The sequence below is a fragment of the Apis laboriosa genome, unplaced genomic scaffold (assembly GCF_014066325.1).
Source record: "Apis laboriosa isolate Shangri-la unplaced genomic scaffold, ASM1406632v1 scaffold5_cov152, whole genome shotgun sequence".
In the NCBI taxonomy this organism is placed as follows: Eukaryota; Metazoa; Arthropoda; class Insecta; order Hymenoptera; family Apidae; genus Apis; species Apis laboriosa.
Window position 1 is genome coordinate 5,113,054 of NW_025223857.1, and position 25,409 is coordinate 5,138,462.

At 43.0% G+C, this 25,409-nt stretch overlaps 1 protein-coding gene across 1 annotated transcript in view; it reads left to right on the forward strand.

The window, feature by feature from the left end:
- The first annotated feature begins 580 nt into the window (after window positions 1–580).
- Window positions 581–25,409, forward strand: part of LOC122717857 (transcription factor Sox-19b) — a 28,832-nt gene continuing 4,003 nt past the window's right edge. The window contains exons 1-4 of the mRNA XM_043942311.1: window positions 581–1,016; window positions 4,169–4,434; window positions 17,763–17,957; window positions 23,021–23,178. Coding sequence (XP_043798246.1) covers window positions 1,012–1,016; window positions 4,169–4,434; window positions 17,763–17,957; window positions 23,021–23,178 — 624 coding nt within the window. The 5' untranslated portion in view covers window positions 581–1,011. The remainder of the gene's footprint in view (window positions 1,017–4,168; window positions 4,435–17,762; window positions 17,958–23,020; window positions 23,179–25,409) is intronic.

The window sequence follows — 25,409 nt, forward strand, 5'->3', positions numbered from 1 at the left end:
TACAATCAATCGTCCATCACAGATGATATAACTTAACGATAATATCGAGATCTACTTAAAACTTTGTACTCCAAACTTTTTCACCTAACGAAGAAAAAAGAAAAAAAGGAAAAAAAAAAAAAGAAGAAAGAAACTTTACCCTCATACCCCACTAGTCAAAAATGTTTGCAGAAATAGACACCGGTGACCACCGGTCCCCAGAAGAAATTCGCGTGGCGGTTGCCGGAGTTCCAGGAAAGAAAGGCGAAACAAGGAGAACGCGGGAGGGTGAGCGACCGAGGCGAACGAGGACAGAAAATTTAAATCGCGGAAGAGGAGCGCGAGATGTCCGATGGAGGGGAGACCGATGAACGCAGGACGGTTCGTTATCGACGGCCTCGCGATTCCTGCCAATCGAAATGCTCAACGGTACCGCGAATATCCCATTGGCCCCGCCCCCGGCACCGTTGGATTGGCTCGGTCGCTCTTCTCCTATTTGAATCCCGGTGGTGGGGGAAGGCTGGCGCGCGGAGTCCGTGGATCGGCAGCAGGCTTCGGGTCGTGCGTGCACACTCCCAAAACTATCGTCCGTGGAGGCACATTGAGCGCCGTGCACACCGTGTTGGTCCTCGTGCGTCGCTCTCGAGCGCGGCCAGTCGCTTGCGTGGCCCCCTCCCCCCTCCGGTTTCGCAAATTTCGATCAGTCGAGGAATTGGAACGACGCCGTTTATACGAAATACGCGAAACGATGCCGTTGGACTGTGCTCAGTGTCTCGACTCGGTTGTCCGATAAAACAGGGAGGAGGGAAGTGAATTTGGGGTGGAGTACAGTGAATAACTAAGAAAAGACTCTAGTGGACGGCTATGACAGTGCAGTGACTTGCTGATTGTTGTTTGTTTCTGTTCGACGCATCCGGTCTTCTCTTAGGTTCTTCAGAGTTAATTATTCTTTGTGGAGGAAGACGAGACGAGAGTCTCAACCACGGCACCAAAATTGAGCTGGACTTGCACCAACGAGCCGCCGGCCACTTTATGAGGTGAGTCTGTATGTACTGTTTGCTGGTGAGATTTGGTGAGAATGCTCGAGGATATTTGAACGCTTGTGGAACCGTGTTTGAAGCTTCTTTAAATTCGAATTTTGTGGTAAATGGAGAATCTTTTAAAATCGATCGAGGTGTTTGTAGATCGTTGAAAAGTAACGTATGTAATAAGGAATTTTTAAAGGAAAGAATAAACGGATAATTGAAATTTCTTTTGTTCGAAAAAATCGAATTAAGCTTGTGATAATGAAGTGAACGAGAGGGGAGAAATTTTAATAATAAAAAACAAAAAGAACAAATTGAATTATCTTCTCAATAAGAAAATTGATGAATTTTTAAAAATTCCTTATACGTCGTTTATATATTGTGTTTATACATCGACACACTTGATCCATTTTCGAATAACAATATAAACACAATCGTCGCTATGATTAATCGAAAACAAAAGCCAATCTAATCCGGCAATTTGTTTTTCAATCACAATACCAAGAATTGTTCATACGTGGGCACGCAACCTTACAAATCCGTGTGTACAAACATCCGACGGTTGTCGCGTCTCTTTCAAACCTTCTCAAACCATTTCCTCGCCATCGTTCCATCACGATGCAAATCGCCTTTTCCACGCCAATTTTCGCTCACTTTTTAACCCCAACGCTCCGCGTGTGCACTTTGTGCCGTTCCGCGCAAACATCGTCAAACCATATCTTAAGAGCAATAAATCGCCGCGTGCACACTATCGTCGACCGTTGCCTAAACATTCAATTAGCACTTCCTAATCCCCCGTCGCAGCTTGTCAACAGCCATTACTTCCAGCATCTTCTCCTCTCTCTCTCTTTCTCCTCGGTGAACCACCCCCGAGCACCCTTGGGGCCTCTCTGGAGCAGCCACGCTGCTCCATTCCACCCCCGCCCTCCCTTCCTCGCATCTCTCTAACCAACGTATCTATTAATCCGGGCTGAATGACACTCGAGGGTGGCCCCGCAGGGCCGAGGGTGATTCTAACCCTACAAAATCGTAACTACCGCCCCTGGGGTTAACTCCCTCGACCACTACAGGTTTTTTTTCTTTTTCTTTCTTTTTTTTTTTTTTTCTTAATGAGTGCTCAAGGAGATCCGCGTAATTGTGTTAGTTCGGAGGGAAGGAGCACGAGTATTACATCCTCCTCCTCGTCGTCGGTTGCGGAAGGAAAGAGAAAGAGAGAGAGAGAGAGAAAAGGGAGAACACCCCTGAACGAAGGGTGACATTTAGGGTAAAAAGACGAGGAGAAAGAGAGAGAGAGAGAGGAAGGAGGAACGTGGCGAGATTGGTTAATGGCTTTGATACGAGAAAAGGATAAGATTAATTTGCTTATGAATCAAAGAGCAAACGAATAAGCAATTACCGGGACCGTGAGGAGTGGCTGCACGAGTGCCCTCGCTCGGTTCTTCTGCGTGTCGCTGGCGCACAATTAAAAGCCACCGAATATACCGTTGGAATTCCTTTCTGTGTACGAATTTTGTGTATGTGCACGCGCGCGCGCGCGCATGTGTGTGTATGTGTATGTGCACGCGTGGATTATTGCATGGTGAGTACCTATTATAGCGGTGACCGGTGGAAATTCGCTTTTGACGGGATTTATAGACGAAGGATTTTAGAGAGTGGTATCCGGTTAATTATAGGTGTCAACGTTTCGTTTTTTAACGACGATACGTGCTCGTGACGGAATGATATATATTGTGGTGAATATAATACCGATAATTGAAGTATTTATTAGTTCTCTGCCGTAATTTTTTTATTTTTTATTTATTTATTTATTTATTTATTTTTTTTTTTTTTTTACTTTTCGTAAATTTGTTTCTTTTTGGACGAGTTGTGTTCCGCGGCTCGGTCGTGAAAGGTGGATGTTCGCGAGTTTGGTCAAATAACTTGTTGCTTTGGGATGAATGAAACGTGTGATTGATGTAACGAGTCTGTCAATTTGGATGGTTATTCAGCAGTTTCTTAATGATTTTAATCTCCTTCTGACAGGCCGCAACGTTTTGATTCTCGTGACTCTTTTAGTCACGTTTCGGTAAAGAGAAAATTGCCGGTGAGCCGTTCGAAAGATTGTTTGTTGCCCTCGCGACGGTACTAATTTTGCCGAATAGCTCGCACGATTCGAAATTTACGCATCAACGGGTTACGAAAAACGTATGTACGGGGATGGTAAATTGCATGACTGATGTAATATGTATTCATCGTATTAAATTACGCGGTGTAAAATATTGTTCAAACAATTTCAATCAAAATTTACATTTTCAAATCTGTCGTTAACTTCTCCATAGAAACTTTTGGAATGTTTTCCATTATATATAGACATATATAGACATTGTTTTGCAGAAAATTTTTCAAAAATCAAAAATTCTAATTCCAGTCCACTTTCTAACTTCTTTCGAAATCTTTGCAAGACAGAGATTAAATTAAAGATTAAACCATTCGATATATAATTCTATACAAATTCTAATTTGTATATAACATAATTTTATTACCCAACCCTTCGAACGAAACATCTGCAAAAATGTGAATCGTCCAATCGACGATCGAATATCCAAAAAAGAAAAAAAAAAAAAAAAAAAACAAACTTTCGAATTACTCTCCAGACAAACTTTCTCGTATTTCGTCGCCCAATCTCATGGCTCCCTTCCTCGGCCAATTATACAAAAATTACCACTCGAAGGATACTCAAACTACCCGATTGGGCGACTAAATGCCCAACAAAACCTTCAAATTACTGCCAGAGACAAACTTTCCCGTGTTTCGTCACCTCAACCTCGGGAAACGGAACGTCACCGTTTCAGAAACCGTCATTCACGCCAAGGACATCCCTTAAACTACCCGAGCCGGTGACTAAATAACCAAAATAACATCGCGAAGATCGTAAATCACAATGCATACCCAAGCCCAGGGTCTCCGTCGGTCCGTGCCCCGAGACAATAGAGAGCCTCGGCCTCCTCTCCTATCTCCTAACTCTCGAGGAGTTGGCCGAGAGGGGATCCGGACGTCGGTCAGTCGGACGTCGTCGTCGTCGTCGTCGTCCTCGTCGTCGGTGGTTGTTTTCACGTGGGCGTGTCCCCCCTCCCCTATTAACGTGGCCGCTGGGCTTACTAATTGGTGGCTGCGTTTAATTACAGAGCCGGCGGCAACATGTGCGACGGCTCGTTCACCGAGACCCTGCGCGGTATGCAGGGTATGCCGGGTACGTCACCACCCGGTGGCGCGGGGGTCGGCCCCATGGGGGTTGGCCTCGGCAGCCCTCTTGGCCCGAGCCCGAAGAAGGCGCAGGTGGAGCACATCAAGAGGCCGATGAACGCGTTCATGGTCTGGTCCCGGCTCCAGCGGCGGAAGATCGCCCAGGAGAATCCCAAGATGCATAATTCAGAGATATCCAAAAGACTCGGTGAGTGGTGGCAAAAATTTTCTTTTTTTGGGAGGGGGAAGGGGAAGGGAAGGGAAGGGGTTAGCCGAGGTTTCCTCGAGTTTAGGTGTTTCTTTTTTTTTTTTTTTTTTTTTTTCTAGTAATTTACGTAGGTTACGTTTTCATCCTTAATTTGTCGAGAGATGAGATGTGTTTTAGGAGATGTGTTTTATGTGGTAAAAATCGAAGTTTGGGGGTTTTATGCAAATTTTTATGGATAGCAATAGTGATTAAGAAGAAATCATTGTTTTGAGAAACGTTTGAATTTTAATGCTGATGAACGAGTGATAACAAGAAGATTCAGGATATCAACGTATGGAACTATATTGATATTTTTTTTCTAAAGAATTCGTACAATCTAAAAAAAAGGGAGGAAATATTTCAAGAAAAATAATCCACGTCGCAAACGCAAGTATCACGTTCCTCATTATCGAAAACCGAGACTGCTACACATTCACTTTCCACGTCTCGCGAATGCAATTAGTGAAACCGAACGTGCGACCGTGCAAAAAAAAAAGCAGCTTCTTTTTTCCACCCGGAGAAAGAAAAGAAACCTCTCCCTCTTCTCGAGAAAAAGGAAAGAAAAGAAAAATCGGACAACCAACTTACTCTGCCGGTGTAACGTGATCACAAATTCCGCACGATCAAATACCGGCAAATACAATTTCTCTAAAACCTGTACGCATCTCGATTCCTCCCTCTCTCCTTCCCTCCCTCCAAGCTCGCGAGAACACGTCGTCCCCCCTCGCCATTCATCCCTTTCAAAATCGGTTGATCGCGCGGTCGGTTCGGTCGACGCACGAATTATTCGAATTATTCGTTGCAAAAGGGGGAGGGGGCGAGAAGAAGGGAGAGAGAGGGAGGGAGATAGGAGGGGAAAGTGGGGGACGCGAGGCGGGGGTGTGTACCCGGCGGAGGGAAAAAGAAAAAGAGATAAAGACGAGAACGACGACGACGACGAGCGGGGACGAAGGTATTCCGGTTGGTATTTCCGTTAAATACCCGGGAATCGACAAAGAAGCCCGTACCCGCAGCCACCCCTCGAAGCTTCTTTACCCGTCATTTTCTTGCTCGCCCGCTCGGATCTTCTACCCACCCCGGATCCTCACTTCGGTTCCCTCGGCGACGACGAATAAGGGAAGTGCCTTCTCCTCGGCAAAAATGATGCGCGCACGCTCGAACCACCTCCCTCTGCCTCCGGATACTCCACCTCCCCTCCTCTTTCCAACCCTCCCTCCCTCTTTCCTCCATGTTTCTCGCTTCGCCCGCGAGCCACCCTCGCCACCCCTCCGCCCCCTCCCCTCTCCAGCTTGCACCCTTTGTCGAAGCGACACTTTTTCGTCGCTCTTTTACCGCCATATCCCTGCCACCGCGCGCATTTCTGCCTGATACACAACCCTCCCCACCCTCTCGCCTAAGCTCCGGCCTGTCGGAGCATTTGCAAATTTCATCCCGCTACCAACAACCCCCTACCAACAACCGCGCCTCGACCCTGCGCGCCTCTCCTTCCAACAACTGCTTGTTGTCCTCTTTTCGGTCGGCATTCAGTCTTCTTCTTCTTCTTCTTCTTCTTCTTTCTTTCTTTCGTCTTCTTTGCACCGTGGTATCGGTACGTGGCGCAGAATCGTCGACAAAGGAACCGTCGAGGAACCGATGATATTTCCGCGGGAAAGCGCGATCACTCGAGGCTCGTTGGAATTTCGCGTGTGAATCCCATCCATTCTCGTCTTCTTCTCTTCGAAGGTTCCTCGCGGTAAAATACCGCGAACTGGCTTTCCCGAAGATCGTCAGAAGTTTTTTTTGGAAAGGTTGATCGGATTTTGAAAGTAAAGAAAGTCGAGTGATTCGGAATCTTTCGTAACGATCGCGTAAAATGAATCACATAAAAGTTGTGTATAATATGAATTAATCAGATTCGTGTTATATACGATTGAATACATCTGGAAAATTAAAAACTCGTATATAATTTTCCCAACGATTTCTATTCTCTTCAATTTTTTTTATCGTCAATAACGAATGATCTTCAATCGACGCTTCAATGGGATAAATCGATGTGGGAAAAAAGTAAGGGACACAAGGGGTAGGCGCGCGAAGTGGTCAGTTATTTGCTCGGCCGCATAAGCGCGTTGGAAACGCGAAAGCTGCGCCGCAGTTGACCGACCGTTTAGTTGGCTTGCAACGTAGTGCAAACTTTTTAGTTGCCCAACTAACTAGTTGAATGCATGCGCGGTTTCACGCGCGCACACACTCACTCTCTCTCTCTCTCTCTCTCCCTCTCCCTCTCCCTCTCCCTCTCTTTCGCTTCATTCTCGAACCAACTGAACAGTTAACCAACTAAAAGTTGATGGTGTTTGCAAAGCCTGAGCAAACGCGCGTTCGTCCAACGCCTCGGAATAGATTCTCTAAATGGGAATTTGGATTGGAGGGCGAGGGAAAAAGCGATTTTCTCATCGAGAAAGATACGACGGAGGGATTTTATCACGTTGGAGAGTGTATCGTGGATTTTCTTATGGATAGTAAAATAAGAGTCTTATCGCGATCCTTGCTACGAACACGACCTACGTGGAGCGTAAGGGAACTATGGCGGAGAAGTGATTTAAATTTTCCTCGAGAAAGATCTTTCTCAAGGATTGCGGAGACAACTTTTTCTCGATGTAAATTGTCGAGAATAGTGATACGTGAACGCCGAAGATCGAGCGGAATGGAAATTGCGTAAGAAATCCAAATATGAATTTAGAGATATGACGATACGGCGAATTTATGCGATTGCCATGATATTTGTTCGATATTTTACAATCCGTTTCTTTATAATATTTATCATAGTGGATGTAATAATTCTGTTGCATTATGCAACTATCCTATTCCCTGGATAATAATAAAATATATACTGCATAAATATTACTCAACTGTGTATCCCGGACAATCTCTTCCGCAAAAACAAAAGAGTTTCAAAACTCGAGAATTAAATCGTGTCAAACCTCCCCAATTTTAATTTGATTCTCAACTTGATCCAAAAAAATTAAATTGTCTCCTCCTCCACGCCACGAAATTACCGATATTCCAAGCAAACGAGCTTCCCTCGATCGACCTCCTCCATTTCCATTTCGTCCTCTCCTCAGGAACAGACGCGAGACACGAGAACGAACGAGCTGTCGCGTTTTCTCGCGGCAACGCGAGATTTACTTCGCAATTGCGCCCTCGCGTGATCGCGCCCAGGGACGATTCGCGTGAAACGTCATCGACAGGCAACGTCGCTTTTACGACGTCGATTAACAGACGAGCGTGTCCGCCCGTGTTTATCTTCCACCCGTTCGACCGGACACGTTCCTCGAAACGAGCGAAAATTACGGCGGAAGCGAGATTGAGAGCAGCAGCCCCGTATCGGCCGCGCGATTCCATTGGGAGAAGCTAATCCGGTTATTGGACGTTCCTGCAACCCCCTCCCCCTCGAGAGAGAAAACTTTCCTCTCCGGACGATTCTGTCCTTCTCCTTTCCTCGATCGGGCGGCTTCGGTTCGAGCAGCTTGAAAAAGGGGTTCTCCGTATTTCCTCCTCGGGAGACGAGTTAGGGTGGATGTTAATTGAATGAGAATCGATTAGATGGGAGATTTCCTAGAGCGTTTTCCGAGAGAGAGAAAGAGAGTATGGAAGGAAATTAAGGTTGGATCGTTTTAAGATCTCTTCCCATTTCTCCTCGAGGAATCGAAGATGAGGGGATACAAGGGAGAAAGTTTCGAATTACGAGTATAGGAGGAAGAAGAAAACAAGAGATTCATAAGTAAAATGATTTCTTAATAACATCATACAAATTCGAATGGATGGGGTGGAAACTCGTCATCGATCGTCGTAATTCCCCTCCGTGTCCTTCCTCTGTCTATCCTCTCCAAAATACATCCACTCTGCGCATTGTCGTTCCGTAAAAAAAAAAAAAAAAAAAAAAAGGAAAAAAGAAAAAGAAAACGTCACACGAACACACACCACGGATCCTCGCAATGCGAGAAACGCATTTTCGCGTGTGCACGAAGTCGGATAGAAGGCGGGAAGAAAAGTCGACAAAGAGGAAGAGGATTGTGGATGTGTACCTACATGCACACGAAAACGTGGAGATTGTGAAGAAACACATGAAGATGGAGAGAGAGAAGGGGGGAAGGGATTGAGGGTGAGGAGACTTGAGAAGGTAGGAGCAAAGCTTTCATCGTAATGAAGTATTTCTGCCTGATTCTCGTAGCCTGTCTTTCTATCTAACTCTCTCTTTCTCTCTTTCTCTCTTTCCCTCCCTTTCTCCTCCTCGTCCATCCATCGTTCTTTCGCGTGCGTTAAAGAAACGACTTGTCGGTTTTGCGTACTCATCGACGTTAAAGCGGAGCCGAGAGGGGAAGGGAGAGAGAGAGAGAGAGAGAGAGTGAATATTCATCCTCCCGCGTCAGGCGAAGGACAACCCTATTTAACCCTTGGAGGCCGTGGAACGAGCGTTTTCTACGAGCTACCCTCCCTGACGAGAACCCCCGGTTCCCCTTCGACGAGGAGGAGGAGGAGGAGGAGGAGGAGGAGGAGGAGGAATCCTCTGACGGGCTCAAATTGCTTCGGCGTTTTGTGGCTTATCTGGTTAAACGAGGGAGACGAGGCTTCTTCTTTACTGGCCTCCGGTTTGTTTTATTCTTTCTTTTTTTTCTTCTTCTTTTTCGTTTATCATTTTCAGCGATATATGATAAACGGACGATGGTTGGAGAAAAATCGGGATTTGGTTTCAGTTTTCTGAGATGAGGCTAACGAGAAAGAAGAAGTTGTTTGAGAAGAAAATTAGCTTATTTTTTTAAATTGTTTACAAATTTATAGATCAACTCTCTCTCTCTCTCTCTCTCTCTCTCTCTCTCTCTCTCTCTCTCTCTCTCTCTCTTTCTTCACTGATCTTAATGAGCTTGAAAAATATCAAATAATTTAACAAGTTTATCTGGATTGTATTCGAAAATGTTAAAAAACATCACAAGCAAATAAGAATTTTTCCAATGTAAAAACGCGTAAAAAGATATATATTAAGATGACAAAATCGTGTATTGTTCAGTTTCTCAACTGAACTCACTCCTCCTCTCCATCATCATCATTGAATCTCTCATTCTCCCGTCCAACGAACAATTACAAACAATTCCTCGAGACAATTTCCATTACGGGAGGAACGCAATCGTTTCTCCCCGCCAAACGCCCTGGGATCCGCCATTCGCGCGAAAATTCGTAAGAGGTTGGTGGCGGAAAGGGACAAAGAGAAGGGGGACGGGGGGAGGCCACGAAAACTCGCCTCCTCCAAAGACGAGGCATCGTAATCCCGTGGAAAGTGGACGTAATCGTGTCTAGGACGCACGGAGGCGGAGGAGGCGAGGAGGAGGGAGGAGCTCTCTCTCTCTTTCTCTCTCTCTTTTCTCGTACAAGATTCGCGAAGAAAACAATTCGCGGAGGACCCCGACACTGCGATCCTATAGAATCGCGAGAACAATGCCGCCCTCGCGACAAAGGAGGGAGGACAAAACGCCTGCACACAGGTACACGCGCCGCCACTCACCCCCTCATCTCAGCCCTCCGACTCCGCGTGATTAAAAATGATCGTCCCCAAGCAAGCTTAAAGCTACCTCGCTCTCTCTCTCTCTCTCTCTCTGTCTATCTCTGTCTCTGTCTCTCTCTCTCTCTCTCTCTCTCGAATGTTGAAAGCTCGAGCTCATCGCGACCGATCCTCGCGTGGATCCATCGCGCGGAGCACGTTTAGAGAGAAATTATATTCTCTGATGAATTTGAGAAGAAACAAAGATTTCCAGGAATAAAGTAGAAGTTCGATGATCAATTTGTAAACGTTAACGAATCTCGATTTCATATTTTGTTCATATAATGAGAAAATTTTCGGGGGTTGGATATATGAGGGGAGTGGAGAAGAAGGATTGGATGAATAATTTTTTGGAAAATTTCGCGTGAAAAAAATCGTTAAACCCCATAAGAATAAGTTGTAAAGATGTAACGAAGTTGTGATGAATTTGAGAAGAAATAAAGATTTCCAGGAATGAAGTAGAAGTTCGACAGCCAATTTGTAAACTTTAATGAATCGATTTTATATCTCGATTTTATATCTTACTCTTACGAATGGTGAGAAAATTTTCGGGGGTTGGATATATATGGGGGGAGTGGAGAAGAAGGATTGGATGAATAATTTTTTGGAAAATTTCGCGTGAAAAAAATCGTTAAACCCCATAAGAATAAGTTGTAAAGATGTAACGAAGTTGTGATGAATTTGAGAAGAAATAAAGATTTCCAGGAACGAAGTAAAAGTTCAACAATATGTAAATTTTAATGAATCTCGATTTTATATCTCGCTCTTACGTATGGTGAGAAAATTTTCGGGGGTTGGATATATGGGGGGAGTGGAGAAGAAGGATTGGATGAATAATTTTGTGGAAAATTTCGCGTGAAAAAAATCGTTAAACCCCATAAGTTGTAAAGATGTAAAGACAACGATAGGGAAGAAAGCTCTTCGGTGGAGCTTAGCTGGGAATCGAATCCTATAAACTTCGTGACGGGATATAACACACGGGCGCACATGTATAAATAATACGCTAATGGGGACGGTTGTTGGCATAATAAACCGAGGAATATCTTAATTCACTTAATGCAACGTATCAACCCGTGGAAGCATCGTTCGGTACGGTTGTAGAAACCGAAACGATACGATTACCTTCTTACCCGCACCCGTGGAAAATACGGCCATCAATTAAATCTCTCGGCACGTTCAATTTCCCTTTCAAATAAGAGGCCGCGTCACCTGGTGCAGCCATAATCTGCATTTTTCTCTCGTAAAATACGCAACGCTTGCCACGCACAATAAAGCGCGCGGGTCGTCGCGCGGGTTCAAAGTCGCGTGTTCGCCAACAGGCGAAGGCGGACAATTTATTGGAATTGGGTTCTTCGCGCGATGATAATAAAAAAGAAAAAAAAAAAAAAAGAAAGAAATGAGAGAAAGAAGATGCGCCTTGTTGCGCGGTTATAACAACGCGACGGTTATTAATCCGCAATGTGTACGGCTCATTAATACGTCCAACAGTCTTCCATGTCGAATAATAGATCGTTGTGGGCGATAAACGGGGCCATTGTTTCACGTCGACGACCACGATGGATCCATGGTCGAGATAACGTTATTCCTGCCGTTTCGTTTATATACGTGGATCGTACGTAAATTATTTTGTCTTCGAATAAGGAAGAGGGAGGGAGGAAGGAAGGAAGGAAGGAAGAGAGAGAAATAGTAATAATTTTTTCCGTTTCCTTTTTCTTGTAATTCGAGAAAAGCTTTTTTTTATTTTAACATCCGGAATATTAGAAAAGATTCTATCGAAGAGTTTCGTTGTTGCGTATTATTTACGATGGAGTATAAAAATTCGAAGAAAGTAAATAAATAAATAACATCTCGAGCTCGAAACATATTTTAGTTTAACAAAATTGTTCCACCTTTTTACACGTCCCTGTATTTCTTTGTCGTTGAAATAAGTTTGTTTCTGCCCTGGCCGTTGCGTCGCGTCTCCGCGCAGACAGGAAATGCAGGAAACGTTTTCCAATTTCCACGTTTCATCGTCGGGAACAGGCTTCTAGATAGAATGGGTCTGTGGATCGATCGACAATGCGGCGACTGCTCTGGCAACGTGCTTCGCCACCCCCTGTTTTTCTTCACTCGTCAGAGGAACTATATATCGTGAAAAATATTCTTTTTAAGGGTGGTGGTGGTTCACTGTCTTTTGCGAGAAGATTCGCGACATTTGAATCGAGAAAGATGGTGTTCCTGTTCCTCTGAATAGTAATTCCTCTAAATGGAATTTCCTCTCTTAAACCGTCTTCTTTCCGTGTGTTCAAAAAAAAAGAAAAGAAAAGAAAAAAAATTGCATCCTGAATAAAATTCCCTCCGTTGAAAAAGAGTTACCGAGAAAATTAGTCTTTCAAGCAAAATTCTTCTTCCCTCGACGAGCATTTTCTTAAAAAAAGAAGGAAAGAAAGGAAGAAACTCACTTTTGCAACAGTTGCAGTTTTTCCTTGAAGTTGTTTCAACTGAAAATTTCGTATAAAAAGTGTTCTTTAGTTGGTCACGCTTGTCAGAAGGATTGGAACAAGACGTAAATTACTTTTCATATTTTTTTCCCTGTCCGAAATAAAGAATTAACAAAACAACGTTACGAAGCGAAATCCTCGCGAGAAACTTCTAAATAATCCTCCCCCTACCCCTCTCCCTTCTTCATAATAAATTGAAACGTTGTTTCAAACGTTGTTCGAAACATTTACGGTTCTTCGTTTCTCTATTCATAATCCAAAGAAAGACCCGTTCCCCGTCCGAGACAAAGCATGGAAACAATCGTGTCATCATCATCGGCGCTAAAATGCGACCGAAAAGTTACAGGAAACTCGTAACCCCGAAACGAGCGGGAAAGAAAAGAAGGCAGCCGTTCAACCGAGGTAATTAATTAATTTAAAAAAAAAAAAAAAAAACCAAACCAACGAGTTTTCCTCCATTCGATTCCTTCACAAAAAGAAAAAAACGTGGAAGCCGAACAAATTTCGCGCGCGCGCACACTGCGCCCTCTGTCCGCTCCGCAACGAACGAGACACGCTTAACGAGAAACAAAGAAGAACAAAGACGCGAGAAAGAAAGAATAAGGGAGGAGAGGAAAACGAGAAGAAAGAATGAAATTAAAAAAAAGACAAAAAGAAAAAGAAAAACAGGAAAATAACGTATACAGAAGAAAGAAACCTTCAAACGTGAAAATGGAGAGGAGAGAGAAAGGGAGGAAGAGAGAGAGAACAGTCTACTGGTAGTAGCGACGGTAGTAGCCTAGTTTCGGCCGCGACAATGAAGACGAGCAAAAGAAAGAATAAAAAAAAAAAAAGAGAGAAAGAGGGAAAAAAGGAGGAGAGGGGGAGGACGAAGAAGGAGGAAGGAGAAGAGAAGAAAGCAAAGGCAGTGGCTTGGTAGCAGCTCTCTGGTGGACTAATAGCAGCTGCCTTCAGAAATAGTAATGCCGGGGCAATAGCGCGTCGTTGGTGTGGTAAAAGCCGCGCAAGCAATGGCTCCCCGTCGCCATGCCTGTCCTCTCCTCCGAGTTCCTCTTCCCTTGGCTTCCGCCACCGTTCTCTCTCTCCTCCCTCTCCTCTCTCTTTCTCTTCTTCGACCCCGTCCATTAATTAACAGGCTTTGTACTTTTAAACGATGTTAAATAAACGGCATTGTTCGCCAGCGAAAGGACTGAAAGGCGGGCGCCATTGTGCTTTAAGCCCGGTCCTCATCGTCGTCGTCGACGACGACGACGACGACGATGCCGGCGACGACTATGACGAAGAGGAGGAGGAGGAGGAGGAGGACGACGACGTGGCCGAAAGCGCGGAAAGAGGAGGAAGGAGAGAGAGTGGTGGCCGAGAATACCTACCTACTAATACCGACGGTGGCGGGCACCCTTTGTTCTAAACAAATACGCCACCGACCCACCCCCGAGCCGAGTCCGTTCGCCACCCTCTGTTCCACCTCACTCCTTGTTCATCCGTGCCACCTGCCTTTCAGACCGAGGAAACGTGTATCGATTGGAATAGGCTATAATGTAAATAGCGTATACCAGGAAGAAACCATCCTTTGGTTTCGAAGAGGTGCATCAGGGGATGGATGCATCGATCGAATAATGCGAAGGAATTTGTTTTCTCGTTTTGAATCTGAATCCGTCGAGGTTCGGTGGAAAAGGAAGCGGATGAAAATCTATTTTTTCCAATTTTTCATTTATCGTATGCATAATTAATTAATAGTGAAATATTCTATCTTGGAAGTAAACATAAAAGAAGAAAGGAAGGAATAGGTATATTTTAAGGGGAAAGAAATTTGAAACGAAACACGGCGTCAAATATCTCTCTGTAAGAGAGTAACAATAACCTGTTCGAATACGAAACCAACCACTTTCCAGTTAAATCGAAATCTCGCCACCCTTCTCCGCCAACAGGCAATATCCCAATAAGCTCGAAACAGATCCAAACAGCGCTCCATTGAACTATTATTTCGAAACACTATATTTCCACCCTCCGAAACGTATTCAAGACTGGGACGTGGAACAAGGATTAAGAATGGCTCGACACCAGTCGGCTCGGCTCGAATGCGTTATCAGCGCTGCACATTGTGCCGGAAGACAAAAATCTCGTATTCTCTTGTTCCGTTCTCCTCTCCGTGCAACCGTTCCTCGAACTTCATTGTGAACCACCACGTGTCCGTATTGTTTAGCCCGCTCTCTCTCTCTCTCTCTCGTTCCTTCTTTCCCTCTGCCTCTGTCTTTCTTCGTCCGTGTGCTCCGCTATACACCGAGCAACTCTTTCCATTGTCGTTGCCTGCTGTCAGCAACAATAACGAGGAGAGTAAAAGATCCATCGGGCAACGTGAATCCCATCCTCTCCCCGGTATATATCTGCTCCGGTGCGCCTCGAATTTCCGCCACTGTATCTCCACTCTGTATCGAGAACTTTCATCCCCCTTGAGCGATTCGTTGTATGCCCGGCCGGAACGTGCTCGTTCTTGATATTGCTGTCGAAATTGCGAGCCTCCTCTCCTTGGCCTCGTTTCTTATCCTTATTCTTCTTTTCGGATTTCTGCCGTTCTTGTCCCCGTTTGTTTGCCTTTCGTCGTCGTTTATTACGCCTTTTGTTTGAAAAACAAAATCCGAGTCCGATTTTTAGAAAGATTTTCCATTTTGCTATACAACAATATGATAATAATCACAAAATAAAATCGCAGGAATTTTGGGAACAAAGCCAAACGATACACTTACCTATCGGCTCTATTTTTGACGCTAATGCGCGAGCGTGATAAATATTAACTTATCAACTGTGCAATTACTCCATCAAAGGAGAACCACAATCGATTCGAGAAACACCATTAAGCGATCTAAACGTCGAATCAAACGTTCCTTCACTTTCATCTGATATTCTCTCCATCGATCTTCATTTAGACACTTATTATCTCACTACTTGGTTCGAGATTAATTTCACCCTTTGTATTACATGCGTATGCAATTAATCTCTAACGAATCAAGGCTGTATTGTACACAACCAAGAACCACCAGCAAATCGTTTCGTATCTTCGTGCACATAACGTGGAAGATCGACGCGGAAAGACGGCAACCGTCTCGACATTGGCGGCCATTGTTACCGCTAGGCTGGTTGCCTTTGTTTCAGGGGCTGGAATCGCGGACTTCGCGTCGTTTTCTCGTTCGAGCCAGCCTCCGTTTCCGTGATGGCAGGATTTCACGCTTTGTTTACACCAAGCCGCAACTACCACCCCCGACAACAAGTAGTAATTAATTCTCGACGAAACAATCGGATCGCTGAAGGAACAACCGAAATGGCGAACGTGGAGTCCGCGGGAACATTGTTGTCAGGCGAACGACTGCCTGTTTTTTGACTCTGTAAAATAATTGAAACGCGAAAATCGGAAATGCACTAACACCGTTTATTATATTTGAGAATATTTTGTATTTTTGATCGAAGAAAAAAGGAATGGAAAGATGGAGTTGGATTGTGAAAGTTTTTAGAAATTTTTCGAGAATTTTTATTTCTATTTTTGAGGAATTTAAGTGTATAATTTTATGTATGTATTTACATTGACTCTGAGGTAAGAATTTTATTCTTGTGATATTTTTGTAATTCCTTTTCCTATTTCATTGTCTAAAATACAGCTACACTGTACTCCACTGGATCACTTGGTAATTTTGCAAATACCTATAATACTATAAAAGTTTCTTCGTTCAAACGTTTTATCCAAATCCACAATCACTCTCGTCTCGTGACTCGTCTCTAAGGAATTCGCGATAAAAAGGACGATACCGATTCCTTATTCGTCACTTAATAAATAAAATAACTCGTTATATATTTATTCGAATTATTTCAATAACGATCCATTTATCCGAGCGCAAGATAAAAAAAATCAATTTTTAATAAATTGATTAATAAATTTTAATCATTCGATTTGTAATTATTTCGCGACGTAATTATTATTCAACAAAATTTCCTTCTTCCTATCGTTCGAAAAAAAAAAATCGATAAAAATCCACAAGTCGAAAAAGAGGAGGGGAAGGGAGAAAATGGAAGAAGTCGGCGGAAAAAAATCGAAAATGCAATTTTCCAGATGGGCCGCCGCGAACAAGGCGGATTTAAATGAGGCGCTATTACGAGCTCGTCGATAATTCAGCCATAACGGCTGGCTCTGCCGCCGGTGGCACACAACACGGCCGTTTCATCGGGTAAACACAGCGTCCGAATGCCTTTTATACTCATTGATCGGACGCGTTATCCAAGTGCCTATCGCTCGTTTACAAACTGCTTTATACGAACTACAAACACAATGCGCGGGAGAGAAGGAGCGACGTATGTAGGAACACGTTACCTCATTCTCCTCTAGCGAATTGAAGGCTCGTAGAGAGAGAGAGAGAGAGAAAAAAAAATTAGTGGAAAAATTGCAAGATCCATTTTATCCAGAAGAAACTGAGAAAACTACGTGTGCGCCAGTGTTGAAAGACGGTATTGATGGTGTGTAAGGAAGTGAGTGGTTAACAAATCGTGCATATTTTCTACTTTTCGTTCGTTAAGATAAATTATACACGTAGTCACGATACTCGCAAGATCTTCGAAGGAGAAATAGCTTTACATTTGTCTTGGAGATTTGTTTTGATCTCATCGTCGGTATATAAATATTTTACCACGTTGAAGATTGATTAGTATAATTTTCCACTATCGTTACACTATCGTTAGTTGTAAGTACTGTTGTTTCCTTGAAAATTTATTTTTAATTACACAGATATTCGATATTAATATCAATCGAATTAGTTTGTAATGTATTATTGGTTAATATTTGGAATATTCGTCTTCTTTTTTTTTTTTTCATGAAAAACTTTTATACTTTTTGTTTTCATATTTATTATTATATATTGTTCTTGAAATTAGTTTTCTCTTGACACTTTCACCTGCGAGAAATATTATATGTATGCAGTTATAAACTATTCGTCGATTTCGAAACTCGTTGACGAGTTTACGAAGGAAGACGGAAATATTTGAACGTGGAAATTAATCATATGTACAAAAACTTTTCCGATCGAAATTTTCATTCTCTCGTGCACTCAGTCACGAGTATCTCAGTCAAAAATTATTTCTTTTCTTTTTCTTTTATGTATATACACTCCTCTAATAATTTTTCAAGTATTCAACGCGAATTCTTCAAGAACTCGTTGATTCGTTATATTAATTCTAACTATCGAAATGATATGTTCCAGGTGCCGAGTGGAAACTCTTAACGGAGGATGAGAAACGACCCTTTATCGATCAGGCGAAAAGGTTACGGGCCCAACACATGAAGGAATATCCAGATTATAAATACAGGCCTAGAAGAAAACCGAAAACTTTACGGAAAGAAGGATATCCTTACAGTATTCCATACCCTAGCGTGCCTATGGATGCATTTCGTACCGGTGAGTACCGATATATTTAATAAATCAATTTTCACAAATCACAAATAACACCTATTTATTTAACGACAATACTTCAAAATCGTTATATACACTAAAAAAAAAATTAATTCATTTTCATTTCAATTTTTTTATGATAATTTTTCAAATTTCATCAAAGCTTTTCCAATTCCTTTCACGAACTTTCTTCATATTTATTTCATTTCCATTTCGTATCAAATAGTTTGCTTTCCTGGAAATACAAATTTCCAAAAATTCCTCTTCGATCTATCTTCTCATTACTTTATTCCTATTTTACGCGATCTTTCCTTTGATCTATCCATCTATTAAAAAAAAGAAGAAGAAGAAGAAGAAGAAGAAGATCTCGATATCGCAACCCACCCATTAATCTTCACCGATCGCAAAAAGAAAGGATCTTTCACAATCCGCGCGCAATTATCCCTTTTTGAAACGCCCTCCCCCTGCTCGCCCTGATACCGAGGAAACAATGCAATTACGATAGGCGGGAACGGAGGAGGCGAGGATCGATCCCTCCGAGGAAAACCTCGCGATTCGGAGGTGTGTTGCGGGCGTGGAACAATGGAGGAAGAACAGTTTCGTCTGTTCGTGGCTTTGATATTCTTTATCTCTCTTTTCTTTCCTTTTTCCTCCCTTTATTTATTTATTTATTTTTTTTTTTTTCGTTTTCAGCCGCGCATTGTTGGCGGCGATGCCCCCCAGGTTTCCGTGGTCGGAAGTCTTATAATGGCGATTTCTTCGAGGTTCGACCGACCCTCGTTTCCTCCGCGCCATTTTCTTCTCCGCACCGTCTCTCCACCGGTTCTAATGGTTCACGCGTTGCCCGCTTTTGGAAAGAGCTCAAAGGCTCCCGATTCACACCCCCCTCGGCCGGCCATCGCCGTTTTCGTATTATCATCATACCAAACGGAGAATGCAGGGACTCGCGGCTACGCTCCGTTGATGATGGCCCCCGTCTTCTGGTCACTTCTTCTTATCCTTTTGTCGTTGTTCCATCGCAACCTTCTTTGTTTCAACTCGAGGATAGGTGGATAATAACAAGCGTGGGAAAAGTATGGGGAAGATTAATGCGGAATTTGTGAGAGTTTCTTCTCGTTTTGATAATAAGAATTTCCTTCAAACTTATATATACACGATTCTTACGCGATTAATCGTCAATTCTTCTCTATTAATTCGTAATAAACCTTCTTTCGTAATAAAATCTTCTTTCTCCCGCAAAATATTTCCCTCGTTGGGGAAAAGGGAATATTCACCGTTTAAGAACGAATCCGCTTCCGCGATTCAGGGTCTGAACATTTACTTTCATCGTAGCTTAAATCAGATTCTAAACGAACGATATTCCAATCTTCGAAAGCGATCTTCGACCCCCAAACTCCTCCTCCACCGAGTATCATTCACGGGAACGTCACTCCCGTTTCGTTGCCGCGACAATGGTACAAGGTTGCGTTCAATTACGAGATCGGCATCTGTCGATTCCCGATCCTCGCTTCCTTATCTCTCGCCAGTGGCATCCCCGCGAAATCGGCGGGTAACAGATGTTCGATGAATCCGGCCATATCCCCCTCGATTCGCCTCCTTTGCGCAGATTTGTTTGACATCCCGCCCTCTCCATTGTGCCCATTGTCTCTCGCACCGGATCACGTAATTTTGAATTTCTCCAGAAAAAAAGAAGAAGAAAAGAAAAGAGCGGGATTCGAACAATCGAGCGTGAAATTGTTATGATCGTGAACGAATGAGTTCAGATTCGAAGAATCTGTTGAAGTTTTTTTCTTTCTTTTTTTTTATGTTTCTGTCAGACGAATAATTATTACGCGGTTCCGTATTTCAGTAAATTCTTTAAGTGGAAATTAGTTATACAGGAATTATTTTTTTCAATGTCTGATATTTGGTACGAGGTTACAGAACAGTATAATATGTTTTTTAACTTTTAAGGCTGTATTTATAATTCTGAAGTAGCATAAAATAGTTAAAAGAAAATATATAATATCATCTTAGTGTTAAAACCAAATTGTAACATAATAAATGGAAAATTATTAAAAATATCTCGTAAATAAGATCAGATCAGATAACAATTCAAAGTGCAATATCCTCTTATGAATGTATATATATATATATTCTTATAAATAAGATCATCGTAACAAAAATTATTTGACATTGTACACTCGCGACTGTTCTTCATCGTAAGAGGATGGATACGGGGGAAAGGGTTAAAAAATATTTCTATCCCACGTAAAAATCGGATCATAAAAAGAGGAGGGTAAGCGAAGGAGAAATAAGTTAAGTAGTCACGCGACGTGCCCCGTGTTTATTTTCGAAAACACGGGTCAAAAGTTGGCGCTGGAGGAGGTGGAGGGGAGGGAGGGAGTAGTAGTATCGCGGGGAGTATCTTTGCCTGGGAGGGCACGTGGAATAAATCGTGGAATAATTCCCTTGGGCGCGGAAGGGTCCCCCTATCCCGTCAAACGATTCATTAGCTTTATGCACGCGAGAGCATAAACATGTCGCTTGCCCATTATTTATTCGAATTGTCTTAACCCCCGTGCGTACGATTACGCCTCCTCCTTCCCCCCCCCCCAGTCGTTCGAGAAACACGTGATCACGACCGTGTACGCGACCGAATCGTGCAGATCCTTTTATCTCGCGAGATTTGAAGGAGAAAAGCTCGTTCGTAAGTTTTGTCTCCTTCAGGATAAGGAGATCTCTCTTTCAGGATAAGAAGATTTTTTTTCCTTTCCTTTTCTTTCCTTTTCGTTTCTTTCGTAATTTGGAAATTTCGTTTCGACGAGTAAAAGAGAGCGGAATAGGATTGGATTTGGATTTGGATGAGGGATAAATCGATCATCCGGGGATTTATTCGATTCTCAAGCGTAAAATTCTGAGATGTGAAATTGGTATAAAAGACTTGAGCGATAAATAACGTTAAGCGTCAGGCTTAATGTTGTTGAAAAAAAGATTTCGTGACTTTCCTAGATAGTTGGTAGATTTTTCTCCTCTGTTAAAAAATGAAAGAAAAAAAAAAAAAAAAAAAGTAGCGCGAATTTCCGGCCAGAGAGAGAGAGAGAAAGAGATTCGCCCTTAAGTTACGGTCTTAAGTCGTGCTATCTGCACGAGCGGAAACCCCTGGCCAGAAATTCCAGTCTAAGCCGATAATTTATCCCAACCACCCACGCACTTGTCTTATGCGCGTGCCACCGTGCCACCTTTTGCTCGCCAACACCTCGCGAAGGTTAAAAAGAGACGGAAGGCGAGGGACAAAATCAATATTCTTTACCGATCACCTTTACGAAATTATGTATTTCCATACGAGAGAATTTCTTTTTTACTCATTATTCAAGTTTGCAAATTCGAGAGGTTCGATTATAAATTTAGAAATTTATCTTATCAATATTATTTATTATTGTAAAATTCCAGAAACTTTCCAATGCAATAATTTTTACAATCTATAATTTCCGACGTGTATCTCTATCTCGATTTATTTTAATATTTTGACTAAATAAACCACGTAAACCGAATCATATTATCGATCGACTAATCATTATTGGATTATACATATAGATCGTCTCGAGATGTAAAGATATAAAAATTACCGCGATTCTGTTCTAAATATATATTCTCTTCTCTCGAAATCTCTTAATGTTTCTCTCGAACGGGATCGAGATTCCCCTTCCTCGCGGCATAACCGAACAAAATTATTAATTCCAGCAATGGGAACGGCCCGATTAAAGCCAGAATTTATCCCACCGCCCACGCGACACCTTGAAACGCGATCGGTAATCCCCGATTTATCGCTGGTGTCCACCTTCTTACCTTTTCACCTCCCTTCTTTATTTCCTTCTCCTACTTTTTTTTCACGAATCGATCCCTTTTCATCCTTGACGTTAATTTTTTCGAAGATGAGAAAAGAAGGAGAGACTGACCATTATAACGTATATGAATTTTTCGCGCATTGAAATAGTGAAAATTGTATTTACACCGTACGAAATGGAAGAATCTTCTATAAATCTAGAATGGAAATGGACAAAAATGATCAAATCGACAAAATTGTTTCACAAAAAAATGTCGTTCACCACTGCTCGAATTTGCTCTTTGATCTTCGCATTTTTCTCAAGAGAGAAAAAAAAAAAAAAGAAATTATCGAACAACGTCCCATTTCCATCGTTCCCTTGTTTCTCTTCCTCGACACCTGTCTCACGCAAGAGAGACAAAAAACGCCTTTCCACAATATACCTTTAATCGAACCGAGCCTCGATCGGCTTTCGATCCACGACCTTTCGTCGATCGACAATATATCGATGATTAACCGAACTCGACTGGGCTCGATCCTTTTTTTTTTTTCCCCGCCGAGATTAATATCACGGCTCCGATCCGTAAGCTTATCGATCATCGTCGCCGAACGACGGAAACGAACGGCGGAAAGAATGGCCGTGGCCAACGAGCCGCTCGTTGCCTGAAGAACCGATGACGAAGGAAACGTCGCGCGAAAGAAACGCGGGGATGATTGGCGGGGAGATTTATGACCCCGCAAGAGAAGAATTCACGGGGCCGATTATTAATCGCGATTTTGTAACCGGCCGTCCCCTTCCTTCGTCGCCTTCCTCGTCGACGCGAGGAATCGAATCCTTCGTCGAGGGATGCGTCAGTATGGGGACAGAAGTAGTATTTTCCAAGAAGAATTCTTCCTTTTGGAAGAATCGTCGAAGATTTCGATATTTTTCTTTTCTTCTTCGATTAATTAAGCTAGGAATTTTTCCCAATTTCTGAATTCTCGAGTCTCTATCCACAGAAGCGACTTTTTCAAATTTATCGTTTACCGCGATATCCGTTTTTAAAATTCTTCCTGATCCTGAAAATTTTTCAATTCAATACTTCAATACACGCGATCACGCACGACGGAACCGATTCAACTTTGAATTTCCTTTCGAAAGGAAAGGAAAAGATTCTTCGCCTACAATTCGATTGCAAATATTAAATTCTCCCACCTTGAAATATTCCATTGGATTCGAAAGAATTCCTTTTAATTTCGTGTAACAAACTATCGTATATTGCAGGGATGGCCGGCAGTATGGGTCAAGCTGGAATGGGCTCGTACTATGGGCCTGCAGCGGCTTACGGCTCGTTGTCAGCAGCCAGCATGGCCGCGGCCGCGGCCGCGGCTGCACAGCAATCCGCGGCGGCGATGTCGGCTGGCCTAGCGGCACCTGCTCAGGTGAGTCGATGCATCTCGTAAACAAACGCCGGTTTCGCGCCATGGAACCAGTTTACCCTGTTTCCCTCACGTTATTCGAGCGCGACCGAGCCTCTTATCTTTCGCGCTAGAAATTTCAATCGAATTTCGTTACGGATTTCAACGATTTCGGGAATTAAATTTTATCAATCGAAAAATTCATGCATTCGTGATTCATACGTCGAAGCGTTTGGAGCGAATGGGTCTGATGTTCGAAGAGAAATTTCGTTTTTGGAGAGTTTAAAACACATTTTCGATCGAAGAATTTTATCAACCGTGAAATCGTGCGTATTAGATGATCTTAGAAGGAAGATTTTCTTTTTCTTGAACGGGTGCCAGTGATGCAAGAGCGTGTAAAAGGAAATGTGCAAGGATTGCGACAAGCGACGGTTGCGTGGAATGTTAATTGCGAATCGGTAAGGCAAAGGGAGTCACAGATTGGTGACCGAATTCGATGCACGTTGCACGTTTGTTCGGGGAAACGAGGTGTGCCTCGTTACGTAATCGAAACGCAACGTGTTATTACCGTTGTTATTCCGTGGTAAATGGGAGAGAAAAGTGTTATTTCCACCGTGAAAATTTTTCTGCCAACTTGAACGATTCATATTTCTATGGACTTCTTCGTTTATTTATTCATTTATTTATTTATTTTCCTTTTCACTCGTTTAACATTATATTTAATATTTCAAAAATTGGAAAGTAAATTTTATCTCTTTTATAAATTAAAAGAGAGAAAGAAGAAGTAACTTTGGATCGTAACGATTTTTGAGTTCCGAAAAATTTTGAAGGTGAAAAGAGAAAAGAGGGACGATATAGATAATAGATATTTAGAGTTAGAAGGGGAGCGATTACGATTTGTCAGAGACGAAAAATGCGCGAGACACAGGTCGCAGGGAGCGTTATCGAGATGCCGGCGGAAAAGAGCCACCCACGCGGTTATTTCTTGCGCGTCCCTATTCAATAGAATTTGACGTGGAGAGACTCGATCGGGGAATCTCGAGATTTATCGCCGCATTCACGCGTGTCCCTTACCTCGGCAAACAAGCGAAATTCTATTAATCGTTTCGAAACGTATATCTCATCGCTCGCCAAGGATAAATTCGATATTATTATTCCACGTTTTGCCATTTTTAAAATACCAAATACACTTTTATTCGTATCTCGACTATTCTTACTTTCAACTCATCGCCTCCAATTACCACCTATTAATAGATTCGCGCGATAAAATAATACGTTCGAGTTTATTTAATAAAATTCTTCCATTTTAAACATAATCAATTCCCATTCGTTAATTATGATCTTCGATTATTGATAAAATTTTCAAATTTCCTGCAATATCTTTAAAACTCAAATTCGGAATAATCCCTCTTCTCAACAAACAACACGCTCCCCTACCACTACCAAAAATAAAAACTCTCTCTCGTCAAAGAAAATCGCCAATTTCCAAACTTTAGCCGTGATCCTTCGATCTCTCGAGGCAAAGAGAAAAAGAAAAAGAAAAAGAAAAAAAAAAAGAACGATCGAGGCAACGACGAGTCGAGAAAAAACGTAGCGCGAGGGGGGCGAGGGGATCTCCTCCCCGCTAAAAGGGAAGATAGGATAGATCGTTGATGAGAGAGGCGACGGTTCGGCGAGCGCGGGAAGAGGAGAAAGAAGAGGAGGAGGACGAGGCGGAGGACGTAGTAGGTACGTTTCATTCGTTGTCGCAACAAAAGGGGCCCCCGGGTGGCTTCGCAAACAGAAACCGGAGACCGTGGTCTGTGTATGAATTTCCGCAGCTGGGTACGGGAGACAAACAGATAGCTAGTTATTTCTGCATTCAACGGCTGAATGGCCGACGCGTCTGGAACGACGCAGCGCCGCGATACAGACCGACTATTATTGGCGAACCGGCGAGCACGAGCGAAGAATTCCAACGCGCGCCGCAACCGGCCCCCGATCTCTCCGTGTCCGTGTGTTATCGTCCCTCGCGCGGACCAAACGGCACCGTCATCGCCGTCATTTTCTTCTCTGCCATTTAGGACCAACGTTCTAACCTTGCGAGCCTTGCTACTCTCCCCGATTGACCGCGCTTCTTCGTTGGACACGTCGAAAGGAGGAGAAGGAGGAAAGAGGAAAGAGGGTGACAATCGTTGCGGGATAATTCGAGGAATCGAGGGATGGAAGGCTTTATTTGATTAAATTAAGGTTATTTTTTTTTTTTTTTTTTTTTT